General features: G+C 40.6%; 1 protein-coding gene across 2 annotated transcripts; it reads right to left on the reverse strand.

The window, feature by feature from the left end:
• Positions 1–863: 863 nt before the first annotated feature.
• retreg1 (reticulophagy regulator 1) lies at positions 864–18,730 on the reverse strand. Of its 2 annotated transcripts, none has more exons than XM_061838471.1 (10): positions 18,474–18,730; positions 17,456–17,562; positions 17,278–17,308; positions 11,832–11,864; positions 9,622–9,739; positions 9,439–9,523; positions 8,815–8,937; positions 8,637–8,707; positions 7,631–7,748; positions 864–4,408 (listed from the first exon to the last, which is right to left on the reverse strand). In XM_061838471.1, the coding sequence occupies exons 1-10, from the start codon at positions 18,656–18,658 to the stop codon at positions 3,984–3,986; spliced, it is 1,296 nt and encodes a 431-aa protein (XP_061694455.1). In that variant the 5' UTR covers positions 18,659–18,730; the 3' UTR covers positions 864–3,983. The 2 variants fall into 2 exon arrangements, with proteins under 2 accessions (XP_061694455.1, XP_061694456.1); XM_061838472.1 differs by having other exon boundaries at positions 18,468–18,596.
• Between the last annotated feature and the right edge of the window lie 762 nt (positions 18,731–19,492).

Here is a 19,492-nt window from a genome sequence, read left to right on the forward strand (position 1 = left end):
CTCAAATAATGAGCTCGCGGAGCACAGATCTTTTGTTTGTTGTTGGAGCCTGATCCTCGCTTATGATTGGACGGTGGAGTCTGAGCCTAGTTACTGATTGGTTAACAGATGCCTCCTCACTTCCGGGGTTGGCAGGCGAAGTAAACACCGGAGTCAACACGCACACATCATAGGAGTCGTCACTAATGTTCATTATGACAACGTCATAACCCTAACAATATCATGACACTGATATTTCTGTCAAGTCCCTATTTATCTATCATAAAAAACTAGATTAGATTGAACTTGAAAAATTCAACGTAAAAAATTAGTATTGGTTTATTGGGGTCGCTATAAGTAGTATTTGTTTAAAAAGTGCTCAGAGCTCGCACTGAGCTGTTAGCCATTTTCGAAAAATAAAACTAGTAATGCGGGTCCTTCATTTACTAACCAGTGAGCATAAAATTAGCAAACAAGGCAGTGTTGAGACCTAAGGCAGCTGAGGATTCAGAAGGAATTAGCCGCATTTCTGCATTCTTATATCAATCGAAGTGAGGCAAATGTACCACTACATGACTACACACAATAAAAATGAACTCGTCCCCATTTATCTAATAAACACTTATGGCACGAACCCACCCTATCTCCACTCTCTGCTCACTATGCATACCACCACCCGCTTTCTCTGTTCCGGTAGTTTTATGAACCTCTTTGTTCCCAAAGTATATGCGACTTTCAGTTGATCTTCCTTTGAGTCTTTTTGCCCCAGTCATCTGGAACATTAATGCAATAGGACATGTTAACACTAACATTTTATTAACATTGTGGATTCAAGTTACATGGATACATTGATGCTTGTCAAACAAGAAATGTCTGACAAGCAGAAGGCAACTGATAACATTTATCATAATTATATAACATATCTGACTATATCGATAACATTCTGTCAAGTAAAGCTTGATCAGTTTTCGATCAACAGTCACTGGACCTAAAGCAGCAGATTTTTAGGCACTGTTGAACTTACACAAACTAACATTTGACATCTCATCATACAAAAGCACATGATTATCACACAGAAGATAATTACAATGATTGTGATTTCAGTATAAAACATGGACAAAGTGCATTGTTTTAAAGGTAAATACTTAATAAGCGCTGAAAGAGCATTTGTGGATTTTACTGAAGCATGAGACAACAATTGTAGCTTAAATGAAAATGTTATAAAATGTTTAAAAAGGACAAAGTAAAAAAAAAAATCCAATCAGTAGGATAAAACCTAATAAAAAAGAAACTAATCAGATTGAAGGAATTTGCAACTACACATTGTCACATTACAACTGACTGCCATCGTTTTTAGTGGATTTTCCTTTTGTTTCTACATTCATTCAATATACTGTTCTGTACAATCCACTCTAATTAGCAAAATTTCTTAATTTTGCAGTGAATGGCCAATAAATCCACCCAGACAAATACAACTTTAGCAACAACAAACACAACAACCTTTTAGACTGAATTATCATCTGATCAGAGCAAAACGACAGACTACACGTGTCCTCTTTTAAGTAAGGTTGTTTCAAGAATTTTTGTGGGTATCCCAATGATAGACATGAAAACCAAATTACATGTTATGAAGTCATACTGGCTTTTGTGAGCTGAATTTTCCCAAAATTTCAAAAGGCATTGAACAATTTAGCAACCCCTGGAAATGGTTGACATGACATTAAAATGGCTGCTCTGAAGCAAAATGGGAGACTTCCTCTGCCTTCTACAACATGGCTTCTTGAGACTTTTTTGTGGGTCAACTCTTGATAAACAGATCTAACAAAGTTCACATCACCAAGTTAAACTGGGTTTGGGAGCTGAATTAAAAAAAAAAAAAAAACTTATGATGTCCTTTCTGCTGGCACAGTGCCACAACTGGCTCATGTTTCCCTCAGAGTTCTGAGGACCTGGGTTGACATTCCAATCTTAAAATGGATGCTTAAAACTAAAATGAAGGTTGGAATTTTTTTGGGATCTCCTGAGGAAATCCATGTATCCACATGGGGTCCCTCAAGGGTGACTTCTTGGACCCCTCCTGTTCAGCTTCTGTTTGCTACCCTTGGGTCAAATTTTCGAGAACTTTAGTTTTGACCACCATAGCTATGGAGATGACACACAGTTATTTATATGTAGCAGTGTTTCCAGATGACTATCGTTCAATTCAGGTGTTGTACCACTGTCTAAAGCAGATAAATAACTGAATGAGCCAAAATTTTCTTTGACTAAACCACAATAAAACCGAGATAATTGTTTTTGGCCATAAAGAAAAAGGATCGGTGATCATAAATAGCTGGACTCACTATCTTTAAAAAGCAAAGACCAAGTCCAAAACCTTGATGTTCTGATGGATTCCGACCTAACCTTCAACAGCCATATCAAATCAATTACTAAAACTGCCTTTTACCATCTGAAGAATATGTCGAGAGTGAAGGCCTGCATGTGTCAAGCAGACCAGGAGAAGCTCATCCATGCTTTTATCTCAAGTAAACTTGACTAATGAAATGGTCTTCTGACTGGGCTCCCTCAAAAGAACATTAAATAGCTGCAGCTCGTTCAGAATGCTTCAGCACAGGCTGTGACCTTAACAAAGCGGTCAGAGCATATAACTCCAATTCTAAAGTCTTCACGCTGGCTTCCAGCCAGTTTTAGAAAAGATTTTAAAGTTCTGTGAGTGGTCTATAAATCAGTAAATGGTTTAGATCCTGAATACATGAAAGAAGTGCTAATACAAACCCAGTAGGAGCTCAACTGACTGAGGTATAAGAATGGAGTGCAGAGTCCAAAGCAAACACGGTGAAGAGGCATTTACCTATTGTGGTGCAAAACAAATGGAATAAGTTGCCAAGAGAGGTGACGTCAGCTCCAAGTGTGTGTTTTCAAATCCATATTAAAAACTTATTTCTCGTGCGCTTTAGAGTACCTTCACTTGCTATGCTATGTGCTATGTGAATGCTATGATTCCATTTATAGGGGTTACCACAAACAAGCACAGCACCAGGAAGAACCCACTGGCCAAATTTGGTTAATTTTGAGGAAGTGGAATCCCTTAGAGTGGTGATTTATTTGGCCAGAAAAATAACACAGTGGTTCCTTGACTTCCAAGTGACCCAACTTGGAAGTTTTTCCATAGGGTTTACTTGGCTGCTTTTTTTGCTTTGTGCAAGGAGCAAAAATTTGAGCGACGTACAAGCTTCTCAGGACTCACCTTGTGTGAGGACCCATGGTTTGAAAAAATACATTTGGCAAAACACCTGCACAAAAAAAGGAAAAGAAAATACAAGCACAAAGCACGGCAGATATCTGTACAGTGGTGCCTTGAGATACGAGTGACCCGACTTCTGAGTTTTTCAAGGTAAGAGCTGTTCATCAGTCGATTTTTTTGCTTTGACTTACAAGCACAAATTTGCTATAAGAGTGTTGTACGATGCCAGCAAACACAACGCATTTCACAATAAGCAGCAGATTAGCAAATAGTGAACAATTCTTCAAAAACGAGGCTTCATGTACACTTCCTGTTGAAGTTGACTGTAAAATAATTATTATAAAATAAATTATAAATTATTTATTTCAAATAATTGAAAAACTAAACAACTTTGTATTAGAAATGCCCCTGGTAGTTTTATGCTGACAGTTAATTAAAAAAAAAAACACCACAGACATGCTTACGATTTACTGATAGTTGCAGTGTTATAACCCTTTAAGGGATAGATATTTGAACACAAATGGAGGCGCAACACAGAGACAAGATCACAATATTCAAAGCTGCCAAAGCTCACCGAAAACATTTTTTGCAAGAAACACAAAACAAAAGAAAACGAGCAAACAATGGCTTGTAACACGAAAAACTATAGAAGTTGTGGCACTCATAACTCAATGTACCCTTGTACAATTTAAGTGAGTTACGAGCTTGGTCACAGAATGAATTAAACTCGTAATTCACTGCTCTCTCACCGTCTTGTGAATCAGTGGCGTCTCAGAAGTTTAGCAAAGAACCCGGCGGGTTTGTCACTGCATTCTTCCACAGCGGTCTTGACTCTGGACTCTCCCAAGAGGTCCAGTTCCGCCCCCAGCTGGTCCAGCTCAGCCTGGTCCAGCAGCTCAAAGTCATCGGCCTCGCTGTCCGACTCGTCGGCCACCTTGGGGAGTCTGAATCCCATGGCCGCTTCCATCCGTTCCTGGATGGCGACAGCGACAGCGTCGCGGACCACGTTCTGGACCAGGTCGATGGCACCGTGTGGGCCCTCTGGCTGCAGCAGAGGGGCATGCTGGCTCTCGATAGGCTGGGGCAGGCCGAAGTTGTCGTCGTCTTCGCCATTAGTGGTGGCCCCGTTCTCCACAGAAGGAAAGTCATGGAGACCCCCAGAGAACACCTCCTCCCTGTCCAGGTCTGTGTGTGTGTGTGTGTGGTTGGGATTCAAAGTTCAAAACTGTGATGTGATCAAAAATGTGATATCACCATGATGAATTTTTTGATGATGCCGGTGATCAACTCATGCATTAATTTAGCATCCATCCTGCTTATCTTCACTATGGTTGCGGGCGTACTGGGGTTTATATCTGCTATCTTACACCCTGAAGTGGTCACTAGCCAATCACAGGACAAAAATAGACAACCATTCACACCTTAATTAAATATATTCTCCAAATACAAATGGAAAGGGTCACGGGAGCGCTGGAACCTATCCCAGCTATCATTAGGCAGGAGGCAGTGTACGCCCTGAACTGGTTGGCAGGCAATCGCAGTGAATATGGAGACAGACAACAATCCCATTCACAATCACACCGAGGGGCAATTTGGAGTCTCCAATCAATGCATATTTTGGGGATGTGAGAGGAAACCTGAGTTGTTGTTTTCCTTTCAGCTTGTCCCTTTTGGGGTCGCCACAGCGTATCATCTCAGATGAACGCATATATATGTTTGGCACAACCCGGACAAAACTCACACAGGCACGGAGAGAACATGCAAACTCCACACAGGGAGGGCTGGAATTTGAAACTCTAAGGCCAATGCTCTAACCAGTTGTGCCACCGTGCCGCCATGTAAACTATATTAGTAAAATAATTTCTACACATATCTAACATTTTACTTTGAAATGTTTTTTTAATTTAAGAATTGGTTCATCAATTGTAATAAATTGATTGTCAAACATCCATCCATCCATCCATCCATCCATCCATCCATCCTCTACTGCTTGTCCAAGGTCAGGTCGTGGTAGAAGTAATTTTAGCAGGGACGCCCAGATTTCCCTCTCCCCAGTCACTTTGTCCAGCTCTTCCGGTGGGGATCACGAGGTGTTCCGAGGCCAGCCGAGAGACGTAGTCTCTCCAGCGTGTTTTGGGTCATCCCCGGGGTCTCCTTCATGTGGAATGTGCTCGAAACACTTCCCCAGGGAGGCCTCCAGGAGGCATGCGAATCAGATGCCCCAGCCACCTCACCTGGCTCCTCTCAATGCGGAGGAGCAGCAGTTCTACTCTGAGCCCGGCTGGTTGCCGACCTTCTCACCCTATCTCAAAGGGAGAGCCCAGACACTTTGGGGAGGAAACTCATTTTGGCCGTTTAGATCCAGGACGTTGTTTTTTCAGTCATGACCCGCAGTTTGTGACCATAGGTGAGGGTAGGAACGTAGATCGGCATTTAAGTGGAGTGCTTGGGTTTCTGACTTAGCTCCTTTTTTACCACAACAGACCAATACAAAGTCCGCATCACTGCAGACTCTGCAATGATCCATCTAAGAGGGGGGCCTGGTGACCCCCATCTGGGCAAGGAAATGTAGATACAATTTTTGTATTGGTCATCGGGGTTTATGGAGCTGTGCTTTGTCCAGTCCCTCACCCAGGACCTTTTTGTCGTGGGTGACCCTACCAGGGGTGTGAAGCCCCAGACACCTTAGCTACTACGATCATTGTGCCACACAAACCCCTCCACCACGAAAAGGTGGAGAGGTTCTTAAAACAATATTATTTCAAGTTAAAATATTATTATTTATGATCTAAATAAATGTTCTAGTTACATTACCTTTATTTCCCAGCAAGCTCTCACATTATCAAGTGTATTTGTAGCATTAATGTAGCCGATTTTAACTCAAGCCTCAAAAGCTATACATCATACTGGGATCTAAAGAAATTCAGGATCAAATGAGAAAGAAAGTACTTGAGATTTATCAGTGTGAAAACGGTTATAAAACAATTTCTAAACCTTTGGGACTCCAGCAAACTACAGTGAGAACTATTACCCACAAATGGCGAAAACAGTGGTGAACCTTCCCAGAAGTTGCCAGCTGACTAAAATAACATCTAAAGTGCAGTGAACACTCATCCAAAAGGACACAAATACTTCACAACATCTAAAGAACTGTAGCCCTCACTTGCCTCAGTTAAGGTCAGAGACTGGCCAAAAATGGCCTGCATGGCAAAGTTCCAAGATGAAAACCACTGCTGAGCAAAAACAGCTTTATGGCTAATCTCAAATTTACCAGAATAGATCTTGATGAACCCCAAGACTTTTGGGAAAACATCCTGTCAGACAAGACAAAAGCTGAACCTTTTGGAAGGTGTGTGTCGCAATACATTTGGGGTAAAAGTAATACCACATTTCAGAAAAAGAACATCATACCAACAGTAAATTATGGTGGTGGTAGTTTTGATGTTCTGGGGCTGCTTGGAGAACCAAGAAGGCTTGCTATGATAAATGGAACCTCAAATTCTGCTGTCCACTCAAAAAATCCTGTAGGAAAATGTCAGGCCATCTGTTCCTGACCTCAACCCTCAAATGTGAGTTCTGCAGCAGGACAATGATCTTAAACACACCAGGAAGTCCACCTCTTTAGCGTGCAGTGATGGTGTAGTGGTACAGCACTACTGATGATGCAGCGTGGGATCAGATCCCACTCAGTGAAAGAGTGAATGTGAGTGTAAATTGTTGTCTGTGTCGATAGTATGTGCCCTGTGACTGACTGGCGACCAGTTCAGGGTATAGTCCACCTTTGGCCCAAAATCAGCTAGGATGGACTCCAGCACCTCACAACCAAAACCAGGATAAGCGGTGTTGACAATGGATGGACTTTGGAGAGGCTTGAATCCTATTGAGATGCTGTAGTGTGAGTTTAAAAAGGCAGTTCATGCTTTAAAACCCTCAATTGTGGGTACAATAATTTTGCAAAGATGAGTGGGCCAAAATTCCTTCACAGAGTTGTAAGAGACTCAAGCTTGACTGGAGTTGTTGCTGCTGAGGGTGGCCCAACCAGTTATTAGGTTTAGTCGGTGAAGATTTTTTTCTCTCTAATGTTATAATAAAAAAAAAAAAACTTCATTTAAAAAATGCATTTTATTTTTATTTTGTGTTGTTTTTGACTAATACTTAATTTTGATTGATGACAAGAAATGTTTGCAAGCAAAAACAAGATATCGGGAGGAGAGCAAACACCTTTTCACACCACTGTAAAAATGTGTACTATTTAGGGATAAAACCTATGTTTTGTTTTGATAATCAGGCCTACTATGCTCCTGGATTCAAATATCAGCCATGATGGTTGCATTTGGTCTTTCCTGACACAGTACTTGGTGCAAAATGTTAGACAGACACTGATGTACTGTAGATCTAAAAAGTCACCTTCAGAGTTCTCCGTCTGCGGTGTGTTCTCCTCCGACAGATTCAAGTTGTCTGTCCACGTCACCTCGGACACCGACGTGTCTGACACTGACAACTCCTTACAGGCTGCCGAGTCCAACTGACAAACAAGAAAACAAATTTGTTCAAATGACTGGTTATTAATAATTAATATTCATCAAGACAATATTCATGTCCATGATTTTAAAAAATTACCAATAAAGATGAAAAAGGTAAAGAACAGACAATTGTGCAAAATTCTATTTCTAGAAATGTGTGTCTAGATTTTCTTTATAAACGATCACTTCTTCAACATTACGAGGAACTCACAATGACACATCACTGGTGAGCTATTAGGAATAAGCTATTAGGAATGCCCCTGTTAGGTTAAAGCTAACACAGAATGGAAATCGGCTCTGAGAATTTAACAATTAACAATTAATTAAAGTTACGGTGCTAATATAAGCAACGGATATTTAAACACAGAAGGTGGGACAACACATGTCAACATACAAAATCCCAATATTGACGGGCAGATATTCTTTATCATCTGCAAAATAATGACTACATTATTGCACCTTACTGCAACAGTAAGAGTCGTCATGACTCACCTTAAGGAGTGGCACATAGAGTAGAATCAAATTGAAGCATTAAATCATGAGACTGTTTAATTCTTTACATTATTTTTAATTATGTTACGTTAATTATGCTAACATGGATAATGTGTTTTGACTCCTTAGTTCAGGGGTCACCAATCTTTTTGAGGCTTAGGGCTACTTCGTGAGCACAGATCGTATGACGGGCTACATGACTTGTTTGCGGCAAACTTCAAAGTAAGAGTTCTTTTTACATAAAATATTTTAGTTTAAATTTTTGAAAAGACATTATTTTAAAAAATCACTAATTTAAGCAAGTCAGATTAAAAATTTAAAGCACAAATAACAATTTGTGAATCATGACGCGTTGGTGACCCCTGCCTTAGTTTATTGACACAGGGCCGCAAGCTCACCTTGGGAAACATGGACGAAAGGTCAGATTCCACGGACTCCTTCTCAACCTGAGCCTTCAAGATTCTTTTTTCTGTAGGACCACACAAGACCACTTCAGTCCAGCCCGCCATTTACTAGACCACGAGCAAACAAACTAAATTACATGGATGGTATTTGTTTGGATTATGATGTCATCACCGTGATCGTCTTTTATCTTCTGCAGCAACGCCGCCACACCAAAATCCAGTTTCTGCAAAACTGGCTTCAGCCTCAAGGATGCCTCCGGAGACGAAAGTACAGGCCATAGGAAGACCGACAATACTGAAAAGAGAATGTCCATAGATTGGAATGATTTTAGATCAGAATTGTCATTGGACAGGTTGGTCGAAGATCAGGATTGTGCTGGATTGCAATTGTCATAGATTACAGCAATCATAGATCAAAATGGGTGAAACATAAGAAACAAGCGTTTACTTTGACTGTGCACAAGGTGTATTCAAGGACAGTCGGCCAATCGGACGATGAGATACCATCAATGAGTTAAATTTAACGACAATACCAAGATTACACCAGAGAGTATTAACATTGACCTGAGCACAAAAATAGAGAATAGATGGGATTATCTGAAAATAATTTAGGGCAGAAAATCTGCAACAATACAAATTCACAAAATGGGCACAATGTCTATGGCCACAAGTTACAAGTCAGTTCATCCTCTGGTGCTGGCTGAAAATGAGATCTTATGAGATGTGTTGTCTTTGCGTGTGTAATATAATGATGATGTGTATCAAAGAGGTGGACAGATTGGAGAATACAACTCACCAAGTAAGTAGGAGATGATAATTCCTGGAATGTACCGTCCGACGACAGCAAAGAAAGTGCAGAAGCTACACACCAGCAAACAGAACTGATAAAGAAGAAAGAAAAAGACCACAAAGGAAGCTCATCGTGAGGTTGAGGAGGAAGATGAAGACGATGTAGTGGATGTAGCGTGGACGAACTCACCTTGCCGGGGTTCTGCTGCTTGAAGGCCGACGTCTCCTGCAGGAACAGGTGCAGGGACCTGCTCGGGTGGAGTTCTGAGCCTGAGTCCTGGGCTGAGTCCGGGTCCATCATCTCCAAGCTGAAAGACACCCAAATACAGCGGCAGTTTCCCCATCATTTGCCAATCAACAATTCTTCCACCAAAAAGGTTTCAGGCTATTTACTGATGCGCCCAGTTGAAGTTTACTGGCAATCTAAACAGAAAACGAAGAGAATGTCACTTTGTGTTATTTCAAACAACCAGATGGCTTGAAGTCTGCTTAGCTTAATGCTAACAAAAAATGCAAACTGGCATAGACAGGCTAATGAATAGGAACCCTTTAAGCAGTAGATATTCGACCACAGACGGTGCAGCAAGGCATGTAGATAGGAAATACAACAATATTCAGAGGCATAATATTTTCCTCATCCTCTCCAAAGTATGACTAATATTCAATCAAGACCACTGAATACATTTGAGAGGAACTCTAAAATTAACTAACACCAGAACGTCAGAATATTAAACCACAAACACTTAAAACCGGAAATAAAAAAAATCACTACTGGAAAAATATTGATCCTATTCGCCATGATTCATACCCTACAATTTTCCTGTAAATACAAAAAACTTGTGTTTCTAATTGTTCTTCCAATTTCAGTTTTTGTGTACAGTATGTAAAATTTATTATCATGCATGCGCATGGTTTCTTTTAGAAGATTTTCTCCTTTCCTTTCATTTTTAACATGTACATAGTTTTTATTTTGCCATTTGTAAATCTGCTTTCTCTAATTGGTTGGAATATTTTTTTTCTACTCTAAGGCTACTCCAATATTCCTGGAGATTCCTTGCTTGTCTGCCATAGGTTTATCTTTTTGCTTTCTTCTCGCTGCAACTTCCTCTTCAGCATGTTCACATAGTCTCAGTGAACTTTGTCAGTGGGCCGTGGCTTTAAGTTTTGCTGTCACAAGGGATCATAGGGAAGATCCTTTCATAAAGATTGGTTAAAGGTTAGATTGGGGCCCCCTTCCATAGCCGTTTTATAAAATTCAAACAATTTTTCCTCCCCTCCCAAAAAACCCCCATATATGTACACTCTCGAATAGTTTACTAATATTAACAGCATCGTGATACAGCAATTGCACATTAATCCATGTTAGTCACAATATGATGGAATTATATTTTGCAACAATGTTAAGGATTCAGTAATTGTGAAATAATTAATACGAAACAAGATACCCACCTATATAACTCATTATAAAATATGAACAGACTTTGGTAACATTACCAGTAACATCAAAATATGGCAACAGACGGGACTTTAGATACGTACTTGAAGAAAAATGTCACTATTTCATACAACAATGATATTTTCCCAACAAAAGAGTAGCACATAATAATTGGGCAATAATCAATACTTGGGAAGAAAAGCATTTATGTAAAATGGAAAATGTTATATCGATAACATTGTGATACTAAATGTAACTCATGCTATTGTGGCCATAATCTGCTATGATAACAATAATATGTTACAATGGTTGTGCAATAATCAATATAATGGGCGAAAATGGCATGGTAATATCTATGGAACTTATGAAATCTTATGATTTATGACCTATTTTTATTTTTATGACTTATCTTATGACTTGACTTATGACTTATGACTACATAGAGTATATTGTGAAAAAATATATATTATTAGAGGAAAACCCTTAATGTACATTATAGTACGATAGTATACAGTATCATGATATTTTGCCAGCCATACCAATACTATCACGGTACAGCAATTGTGCAATAATTGATGTGTTGCAAGCAAACTAACTGTAACTGCTGATATAATATAATGACGAAAGTGGTTGTGCAATATCAGGTATACGAGAAGATAAACTTCGGCATAAACACACCATTCGATACAATGACCATATGTTGCCAATGATGCCCATGACACGATACATTGATGAATAAAGAAATAAATAAATGTGTTGGGCAAACAAAATATAACACATAATCTAACACACAATATGTTATCATCCCAATAAATTTTTGCAACAATGCAAATCCTATCATAATACAGAGATTGTATAGTATGTTGGGAAGTAAAAGATTGAATGTAACTCACGATACAACAAAAAAATAATTGATTTAATATCATTCCGATCATTTAGAATTTCTTTAAGTTCTGGACTCGTACCTCAGTCCTGCTCCACGGTCTTGAGGTGACAACCTGGCAATAGATCCAAAGCAAAGCAGAAAATAAATAAATTAATAAATAAAAATATTCAAAAATCTGTGTTCAAGAGTTCGAGTGCACGCGTACGAAATCCAGCGACTGTTAACGGTCAGCGGAACGCTGTGGAAATGCGTGTTTACGCTAAATGAAGTCCGGCTCGCCTATTTGAAGGGCTGCACGCTAAAAATAACAACAGTCACACTACTTGGTGACGAAGGCCGACAGCAGGACGGCATAGCCACACAAAACTCCCCCACCACTCACAAAACACACACACATATTCTCCCAAACAAACATCCACACGCATTCTCATAAACAAATGTTCATGCACACCTTATTATTATGCTTCTGTGTTTTCAAATAGTATTTCACCCAAAAAAAAAAAACAAAATCAAGCAGACAGCACATTGGACAACTCGTTAGCACATTTGCCCTCACAGTTCTGACGACCCAGGTTAAAACCCAGCCTCGCTAAGTGGAACTTGCATGTTCTTCCCGTACCTGTGAGGGTTTTCTCCGGATACTCCAGTTTCGTCCCACGTCCCAAAAAAAACGTGGTAACTTAATTGAAAACTCCAAATTGCCTTTTGATGTGATTGTGAGTGGAACTGTTTGTATGTTTATATGTGCCTTGCGATTGGCTGGCGACCACTTCAGGGTGTTTTCTCCACCTCTTTCCCGAGGATGGCTGGGACAGGCGCTGGCATGCCCGCAAACCTAGTGAGGATGAGCGCTATGGAATATGGAGGAATGAATGAAAAAAAAATTGGGAAAAATGGAAATAAATATATTTCTAAATTTTAATACAGTAGATAACATTTTGAGATGAGATGAAATTGTTTGATTATTTGTTTTACACCAGCTGCCTGTCGTCCAATTAGAGACCTCGCTGTAGAACACACCTCTTGCCAGGAAAGCCACCTGATTGGTGCGACTGCCTGGCAACGTCAAAGACGTTCCGGATATGAGTCATGCACACACACACACACACACACACGCGCGCACACGCACGCACACACGCAGTCGCCATTCAGGTTTTACAAGTGTTGGGACACTTTAGGTTTTGTTGTGGGAACACCCAGCACATCATTCCTCGAAGACCACCACATCACACACCCCAGATCATATGTTCTTACCTTGTTACTACATCCAAATATACACACACACAGATGATTTCACGTGTTGCCGCGGTGACAGGACCTGATTGACAACTACAAGAGGGACACACGATGTTTGTGCACTTGTGCTAGGGTGTACACAAACCCTAACCCTGATACACAAACAGACATACGCACACATACAGATTCTCTCACACACACATGGCCACCCATGTACACGCAAACACACATACATTCAGACACACACACAAAAATACATGTTCTCTCTCTCACTCACACACACACACACACACACAGAAATTATTTGAAGTGCTTTACGAGGTTTGTAGTCATAGCTATACTACCCACGCTCATAAATTAAAAAATGTGAATTGTACGATAATATAGTTTACTAATGGCTTCTTTTTCAATTACATCATACATGTTGTAATATTCCAAAAATAGTACACACAACAGTAAAGCACATCTGCAGACACGCAATTAAGGTGCCGACATTTGGGCGCGTGTGTGCGAGCACGTTTGTGTATGCGTGTGCGTGTGTGCGTGTGAGGGCAAATGTGTCAGCAGCTCTAATCTCCCACAATCCTTTGCATGACAACACCAAGCACTCACATGATGTCAGACGGACAGACACAGGTGACAAACAGCCACAACATAACAGCAACACCAGCGACAGCTGTGTGGAGGACAGCTTGGACGGACAGACAGATAATTAGTAGATAAATACAGGATATAGATGGACTTTTTTTGTACTGCATGTAATATGGCAGCCTCCAAAGATCGAGGGATAGTTTAAAAACAAACACAATGGAAAACACCAAAGACAGGTGAAGTAATAGCCTAGCTATGCGACGGTGTTATCGCTCTTAAACTAACTGATATTTGAACATAATGGGCAAGGCAACACATGTACACTGATAATACAACACTAGTCACATGCATATGTTCTTTATCCTCAGAAGAATTACGCTACTTATGGTTTACTGAACAATTGTGTGTAGTTGTATCTTTGTATTATATTGTTATAACGTGGCACAACATCCATTAAATTGAAGCAAAACATGTGTCACAAATTATTTAACTTCTTTACATTCCATTTGAGGACCCCAAAATGTTTTGCTTCTACAAACCCAATTCCAATGAAGTTGGAATGTTGTGCTAAACCTAAAAGCAGATATAGAAGGATTTGAAAAATAATTTTTAACCTATATTTAGTTCAATAGATTACAAAAACAAGATATTTAATGTTTAAACTTTTTTTTTTTTAACAAATATTCACTCACTTAGAAAGTTATGGCTGTAACATGTTCCCAAAAATCTGGGACAGGTGGCAAAAAAGCCTGAGAAAGTTGTGGACTGCTCATCAAACAGGTGGATAGGCTAATTTTGAACGGGTGGGTGGCATGATTGGGTATAAAAGGATCTTCTCTGAATTACTAAGTCATTCACAAGCAAAGATGGGGCGATGTTTATCTCTTTGTGAACAAGTGCCTGACCAAATATTCATGAACTTTAAGAGCAGCGTTTCTCAAAATACCGTTGCAAGAAATTTAGGAATTTCATTATCTATCGTCCATGATATCATTAAAAGGTTCAGAGAATCTGGAGAAATCACTGCATGTACAGTGAAGAAAATGAGTATTTGAATGCCCTGCTATATTGCTATCTTTACTGCCCTGCTATATTTATTGTTCTGCCACTTAGAAATCATGGAGGGGTCTGAAATTTTGACCGTAGCTACATGTCCACTGGGAGAGAGGTAATCGAAAAAGAAAAATCCAGAAATCACAATGTACAATTTTTTAACAATTTATTTGCGCGATATGGCTGCAAATAAGTATTTGAACAACTGTCTATCAGCCATAATTCTGACCCTTATAGACCTGTTAGTCCGCCTTTAAAAGTCCACCTCCACTCCATGTATTATCCTGAATCAGATGCACCTGTGTGAGGTCATTAGCTGCATAAAGACACCTGTCCACTCCGTACAATCAGTAAGACCCACACTTGTAACATGGCCAAGACCAAAGAGCTGTCCGAAGACACCAGAGACAAAATGGTACAACTCCACACGGCTGGAAAGGGTTACAGAGAAATTGCCAAGCAGCTTGGTGAAAAAAGGGCCACTGTTGGAGCAATCATGAGAAAAGGGAAGAAGCTAAACATGACGGTCAATCTCAATCAGAGTGGAGCCCCATGGAAGATATCGCCTCGTGGAGTCTCAATGATCCTTTAGAAAGGTGAGGAATCAGTCCAGGACTACACGGCAGGACTTGGTCAATGACCTGAAAAGAGCTGGGACCACCGTTTCCAAGGTGATTGTTGGTAATACATGAAGACGTCATGGTTTGAACTCATGCATGGCACGGAAGGTTCCCCTGCACATGTCAAGGCCTGTCCTCGAGTTTGCCAATGACCATTTGGATGATACAGAGGAGTCATGGGAGAAGGTTTTGTGGTCAGATGAGTCCAAAATGGAACTTTTTGGTCATAATTCCTCTAACCGTGTTTGGAGGAAGACGAATGATGAGTTCCATCCCAAGAACACCATCCCTACTGTGAAGCATGGGGGTGGTAGCATCATGCTTTGGGGGTGTTTTTCCTGCACATGGGACAGGACGACTGCACTGTATTAAGGAGAGGATAACCACGGCCACGTGTTGTGAGATTTTGGGGAACAACCTCTTTCCTTTAGATTCAGGATTGAAGATGGGTCGTGGCTGGGTCTTTCAACATGACAATGACCACACAGCCAGGAAAACCAAGGAGTGGCTCCGTAAGAAGCATATCAAAGTTCTGGTGTGGCCTAGCCAGTCTCCAGACCTAAACCCAATAGAAAGTCTTTGGAGGGAGCTGAAACTCAGTGTTTCTCAGCGACAGCCCAGAAACCTGTCAGATCTACAGAAGATCTGTGTGGAGGAGTGGGCCAAAACCCCTCTTGCTCTGTGTGCTAACCTGGTGAACTACTACAGGAAAACTTTGACCTCTATAATTGCAAACAAAGGCTACTTTACCAAATATTAACATTGATTTTCTTAGGTGTTTAAATACTTATTTGCAGCTGTATCACACAAATAAATCGTTTAAAAAAACATGCATTGTGATTTCTGGATTTTACTCAACAATTTTTCTCTCTCACAATGGACATGCTCCTAGGGTGAAGATTTCAGACCCCTCCATGATTCGTAAGTGGGAGAACTTGCAATATAGCAGGGTGTTCAAATACTTATTTTCTTCATTGTAAAACCGGATAATTGAGACAAGACCTTCTAAATTTTCCCAATTATGTAGTGGTGGGGCTAAAAATGATCCTCATGGGGATCAAACAACAACGCAGCAATCGCCGTTATTCCACGCAGCGCCCACTCGGTGGAATTGCAGTTTCCTTGTCCATAAACCCACTTCTACTGGAATACCGCGCAAACAGCCATCTAACTATGTCCACAACTTAAAAAAAATACACATTTCCTGAAGTGTGCTGTGATTTACTTTGTGTTATTTGGCTGACTTCATCTTGCGTCTGGCTCATTGTATTGCGAGGCAGCAGTCCCAGACGTGAATGCAAGTCTTTGATTGATAGGAAAACAGGACATGCCTGCAGTGTCTACAAGCTGAAACAATGTGTCAATTCTTGACCATCGTGAAGCCTAATTTCACATACTTTGCTATTTTATCCATTCATTCATTGTCTGGCTTGTTGACAAGACTTTGCTGTGATGTGTCAAGTTTTCTTTTTTGTCATTCGGGGGTTTTTAACGACGCCATGACTGTTTTTTTTGGGGTGGGCGAAGTACAATATTAGAGAGATATTTTCTTGTTAAAAACATGACTAACAATTTTGGTCTATATTTTTGGAGGGAGCCTCGAATGGATAAATGGTACTTCCATCCATCCATTTTTTGCCGCTTATCCTCACAAGGGTTGTGGGGAGTGCTGGAGCCTATCCCAGCTGTCAACGGGTAGGAGGTGGGGTACACCCTGAACTGGTTGCCAGCCAATCGCAGGGCACGTGGAGATGAATAGCGGAACTCACAATCACACCTTCCCATTTATTTCAATTAATTTACTGTAATTTCACTAAACTGATAAGTATATCCTGCATTTACATGAGACAGATCTGACAGGTGGATTTTCAGTGTTCTGTAGGTGTTCATCCTTTTGGATTTCTACAAAAATAATTTCAAAGAGCTTCTGTTAATACACCTTGGAATACTTTGCAATTGTGAATAAAAGTGTAAAATATCTTCCGTATTATGTATGTATTAGGGAACAATGTAGGATTTTCTCACCTTGCCAAAATTTTGCACCATACGCCATCTCCTACGAACAACAGAAAGCAAAAATAAAAAATAAATAAATTAATAAATCAGACTTTTTTTTTTATATATACACTGGATCACAGCCTTAATGAATTCAGTGACCTGATGCAGTTTGAGGTCTTGCAAAGGGAACTCTTCTAGTACTTACCTTTGCTTCTGGAACCAATTGCATCCCTGACAGTTGCCATGACGACCTTCAAAGCCAGCAGGAGCATGAGCAGGCAGTACACTCGCAACCAGCTGCAGGACAACAACCTGCACGGAACATACACACATTAGTACACTGGGTCCCTTGATAAAGTTTTTTTGTTTTGTTACCATGCTTGTAACTCAAAACACTTGTATCTCAAATCATTTCCCGCATTGAAATGAAAGGAAATGCCATTAATCTGTTCCAGCCCCCCACCCTACAAAAGAGAGAAAACAAATTGTACTTTTTAAAAACAGGATAGGAACATCGTAAAATAGCACGTAAAGATATTGCAAGGCCGACTGGTTAGCACATCTGCCTCACAGTTCTGAGGACCTGTGTTCAAATCCAGCCTCGCCTGTGTGGAGTTTGCATGTTCTCTCTGTGACTGTGTGACTTTTCTCTGGGTACTCCGGTTTCCTCCCACGTTCTAAAAACATGTAGTAGGTTAACCTAGTGAAGATAACCAGCTGTATTTATCACTGACTGGTGACCATTCTGTTGTTTTCTATATGCGCCCTGACATTAACTTGAAGCACTCCTTTGTTTTTCTTTGTTTTGTACACTTAATAATAGTGACCAGTCCTGGGTGTACCGCACCTGTCTGCATAAAACTGGTAATTACTATTCATATTCAAATGTGTGAAGCACTCAGGTATTCATGGGGGAGCAGGTGTTTGCCTTCATTCAAAAAAATCCGAGCTAGATACGACACACTTGAAAAGCTTTTGTTCATGTTCATAAAATATTTACACATTTTCCATATTCCATACATATGGCCATTGGATTTTTAAAATTTCATTTTAAAGGTTACATAAGCGAAAGTATAGTAGTATTAATAGAATGACAAAGCACAAAAACACGGACAGAAATCAAGCATCTTCCTTTGTAAAATACAAGAACATTTGAATTAAATGGACACGGCGATTGGGTTATTGTTATTGTTGAATGTCTGCGTCATGCTGCTGACTTTTACCAAATCGCCGCGTTGGCTGCAGCAAACAAGGCGAAAGTCCTCCTCGCTCTCAGCTTCCAGTCCACCATGCGGGACAGAAGACCCCCAGAAGGCCGGCCAAGGCGCGCCCCCTCGCCAACGGACAAGCCGGGCGGCGCCTCCTCAGCGCCGCCGGCCGAGCTTCCTGCTTCCCGGTTCGCCAGCATCAAAACCCCGCCGCCAAATAGCCAGACTTTCCCCGTCTGATTGACTCGCTCCGTGACAAGTTACCTTGCGCTTACGACAACTCTACTTCCGGTGACAGCTTTTCAAAATACATCGCAACTTGTTCGCTGCAGGAAGTTAAATATTTCTGCTCTTTTTTTTTTTTACACTGTATTATGCATTTTTCGTCTGTACCCATCCATTTTCTGAGCCATTTATCATCACAAGGCTCGCGAGAGTGCTGAAGCCTATCCCAACGATCTTCGGGGAGGAGGGGGTGGGTACACCCTGAACTGGTTGCCAGGCAATCGCAGGGCACATAGAGACAGACAACAGTCACACAATCACAGAAAAGGGCAATTTAGAGTGTACAATTAATGCTTGTTTTTTGGATGTGAGAAGAATCTGGAGTGCCAAGAGAAAATCCACAAAGGTATGTACATGGGAATGTACATTTTGATTCAATTCAGTTTATATCAATCAACAGCAGACAAAGTGGCAGAAAACAATCTGGAGCGTGAGTGCACAGGTGCCATATTGTTACCCAATTTGACATAACATCACTATTCTATACAATGCAACACAGGTAACCATTTCCAATATGTATCATGGGCATGGAATATTTTCTGCAAAAAAATCACAATATTTGATGTAAATCTGAGATGATCATCATGGGCATTTAATCCATCCATCCATCCATCCATCCATTATCTACCGCTTTTCCAGGTCGGGTCGCAGGGGAAGTGGTTTCAGCAGGGATACCCAGACTTCCTTTTTCCCAGCCACTTCATCGGAAGGATCCCGAGGCGTTCCCAAGTCAGCCGTGAGACTGACTG

The sequence above is a fragment of the Syngnathoides biaculeatus genome, chromosome 13 (genome assembly GCF_019802595.1).
Source record: "Syngnathoides biaculeatus isolate LvHL_M chromosome 13, ASM1980259v1, whole genome shotgun sequence".
Lineage (NCBI taxonomy): Eukaryota > Metazoa > Chordata > Actinopteri > Syngnathiformes > Syngnathidae > Syngnathoides > Syngnathoides biaculeatus.

Coding starts and splice junctions, on each gene's coding strand:
- retreg1 (XM_061838471.1), bottom strand. CDS start 18,658: ATGCTGGCGAACCGGGAAGCAGGAAGCTCGGCCGGCGGCGCTGAGGAG. Junction 8,938..9,438: donor TATCATCTCCTACTTACTTG/GTGAGTTGTATT, acceptor TTCTCTTTTCAG/TATTGTCGGTCTTCCTATGG. Junction 7,749..8,636: donor TTTCGTCCATGTTTCCCAAG/GTGAGCTTGCGG, acceptor CTTGTTTGTCAG/TTGGACTCGGCAGCCTGTAA.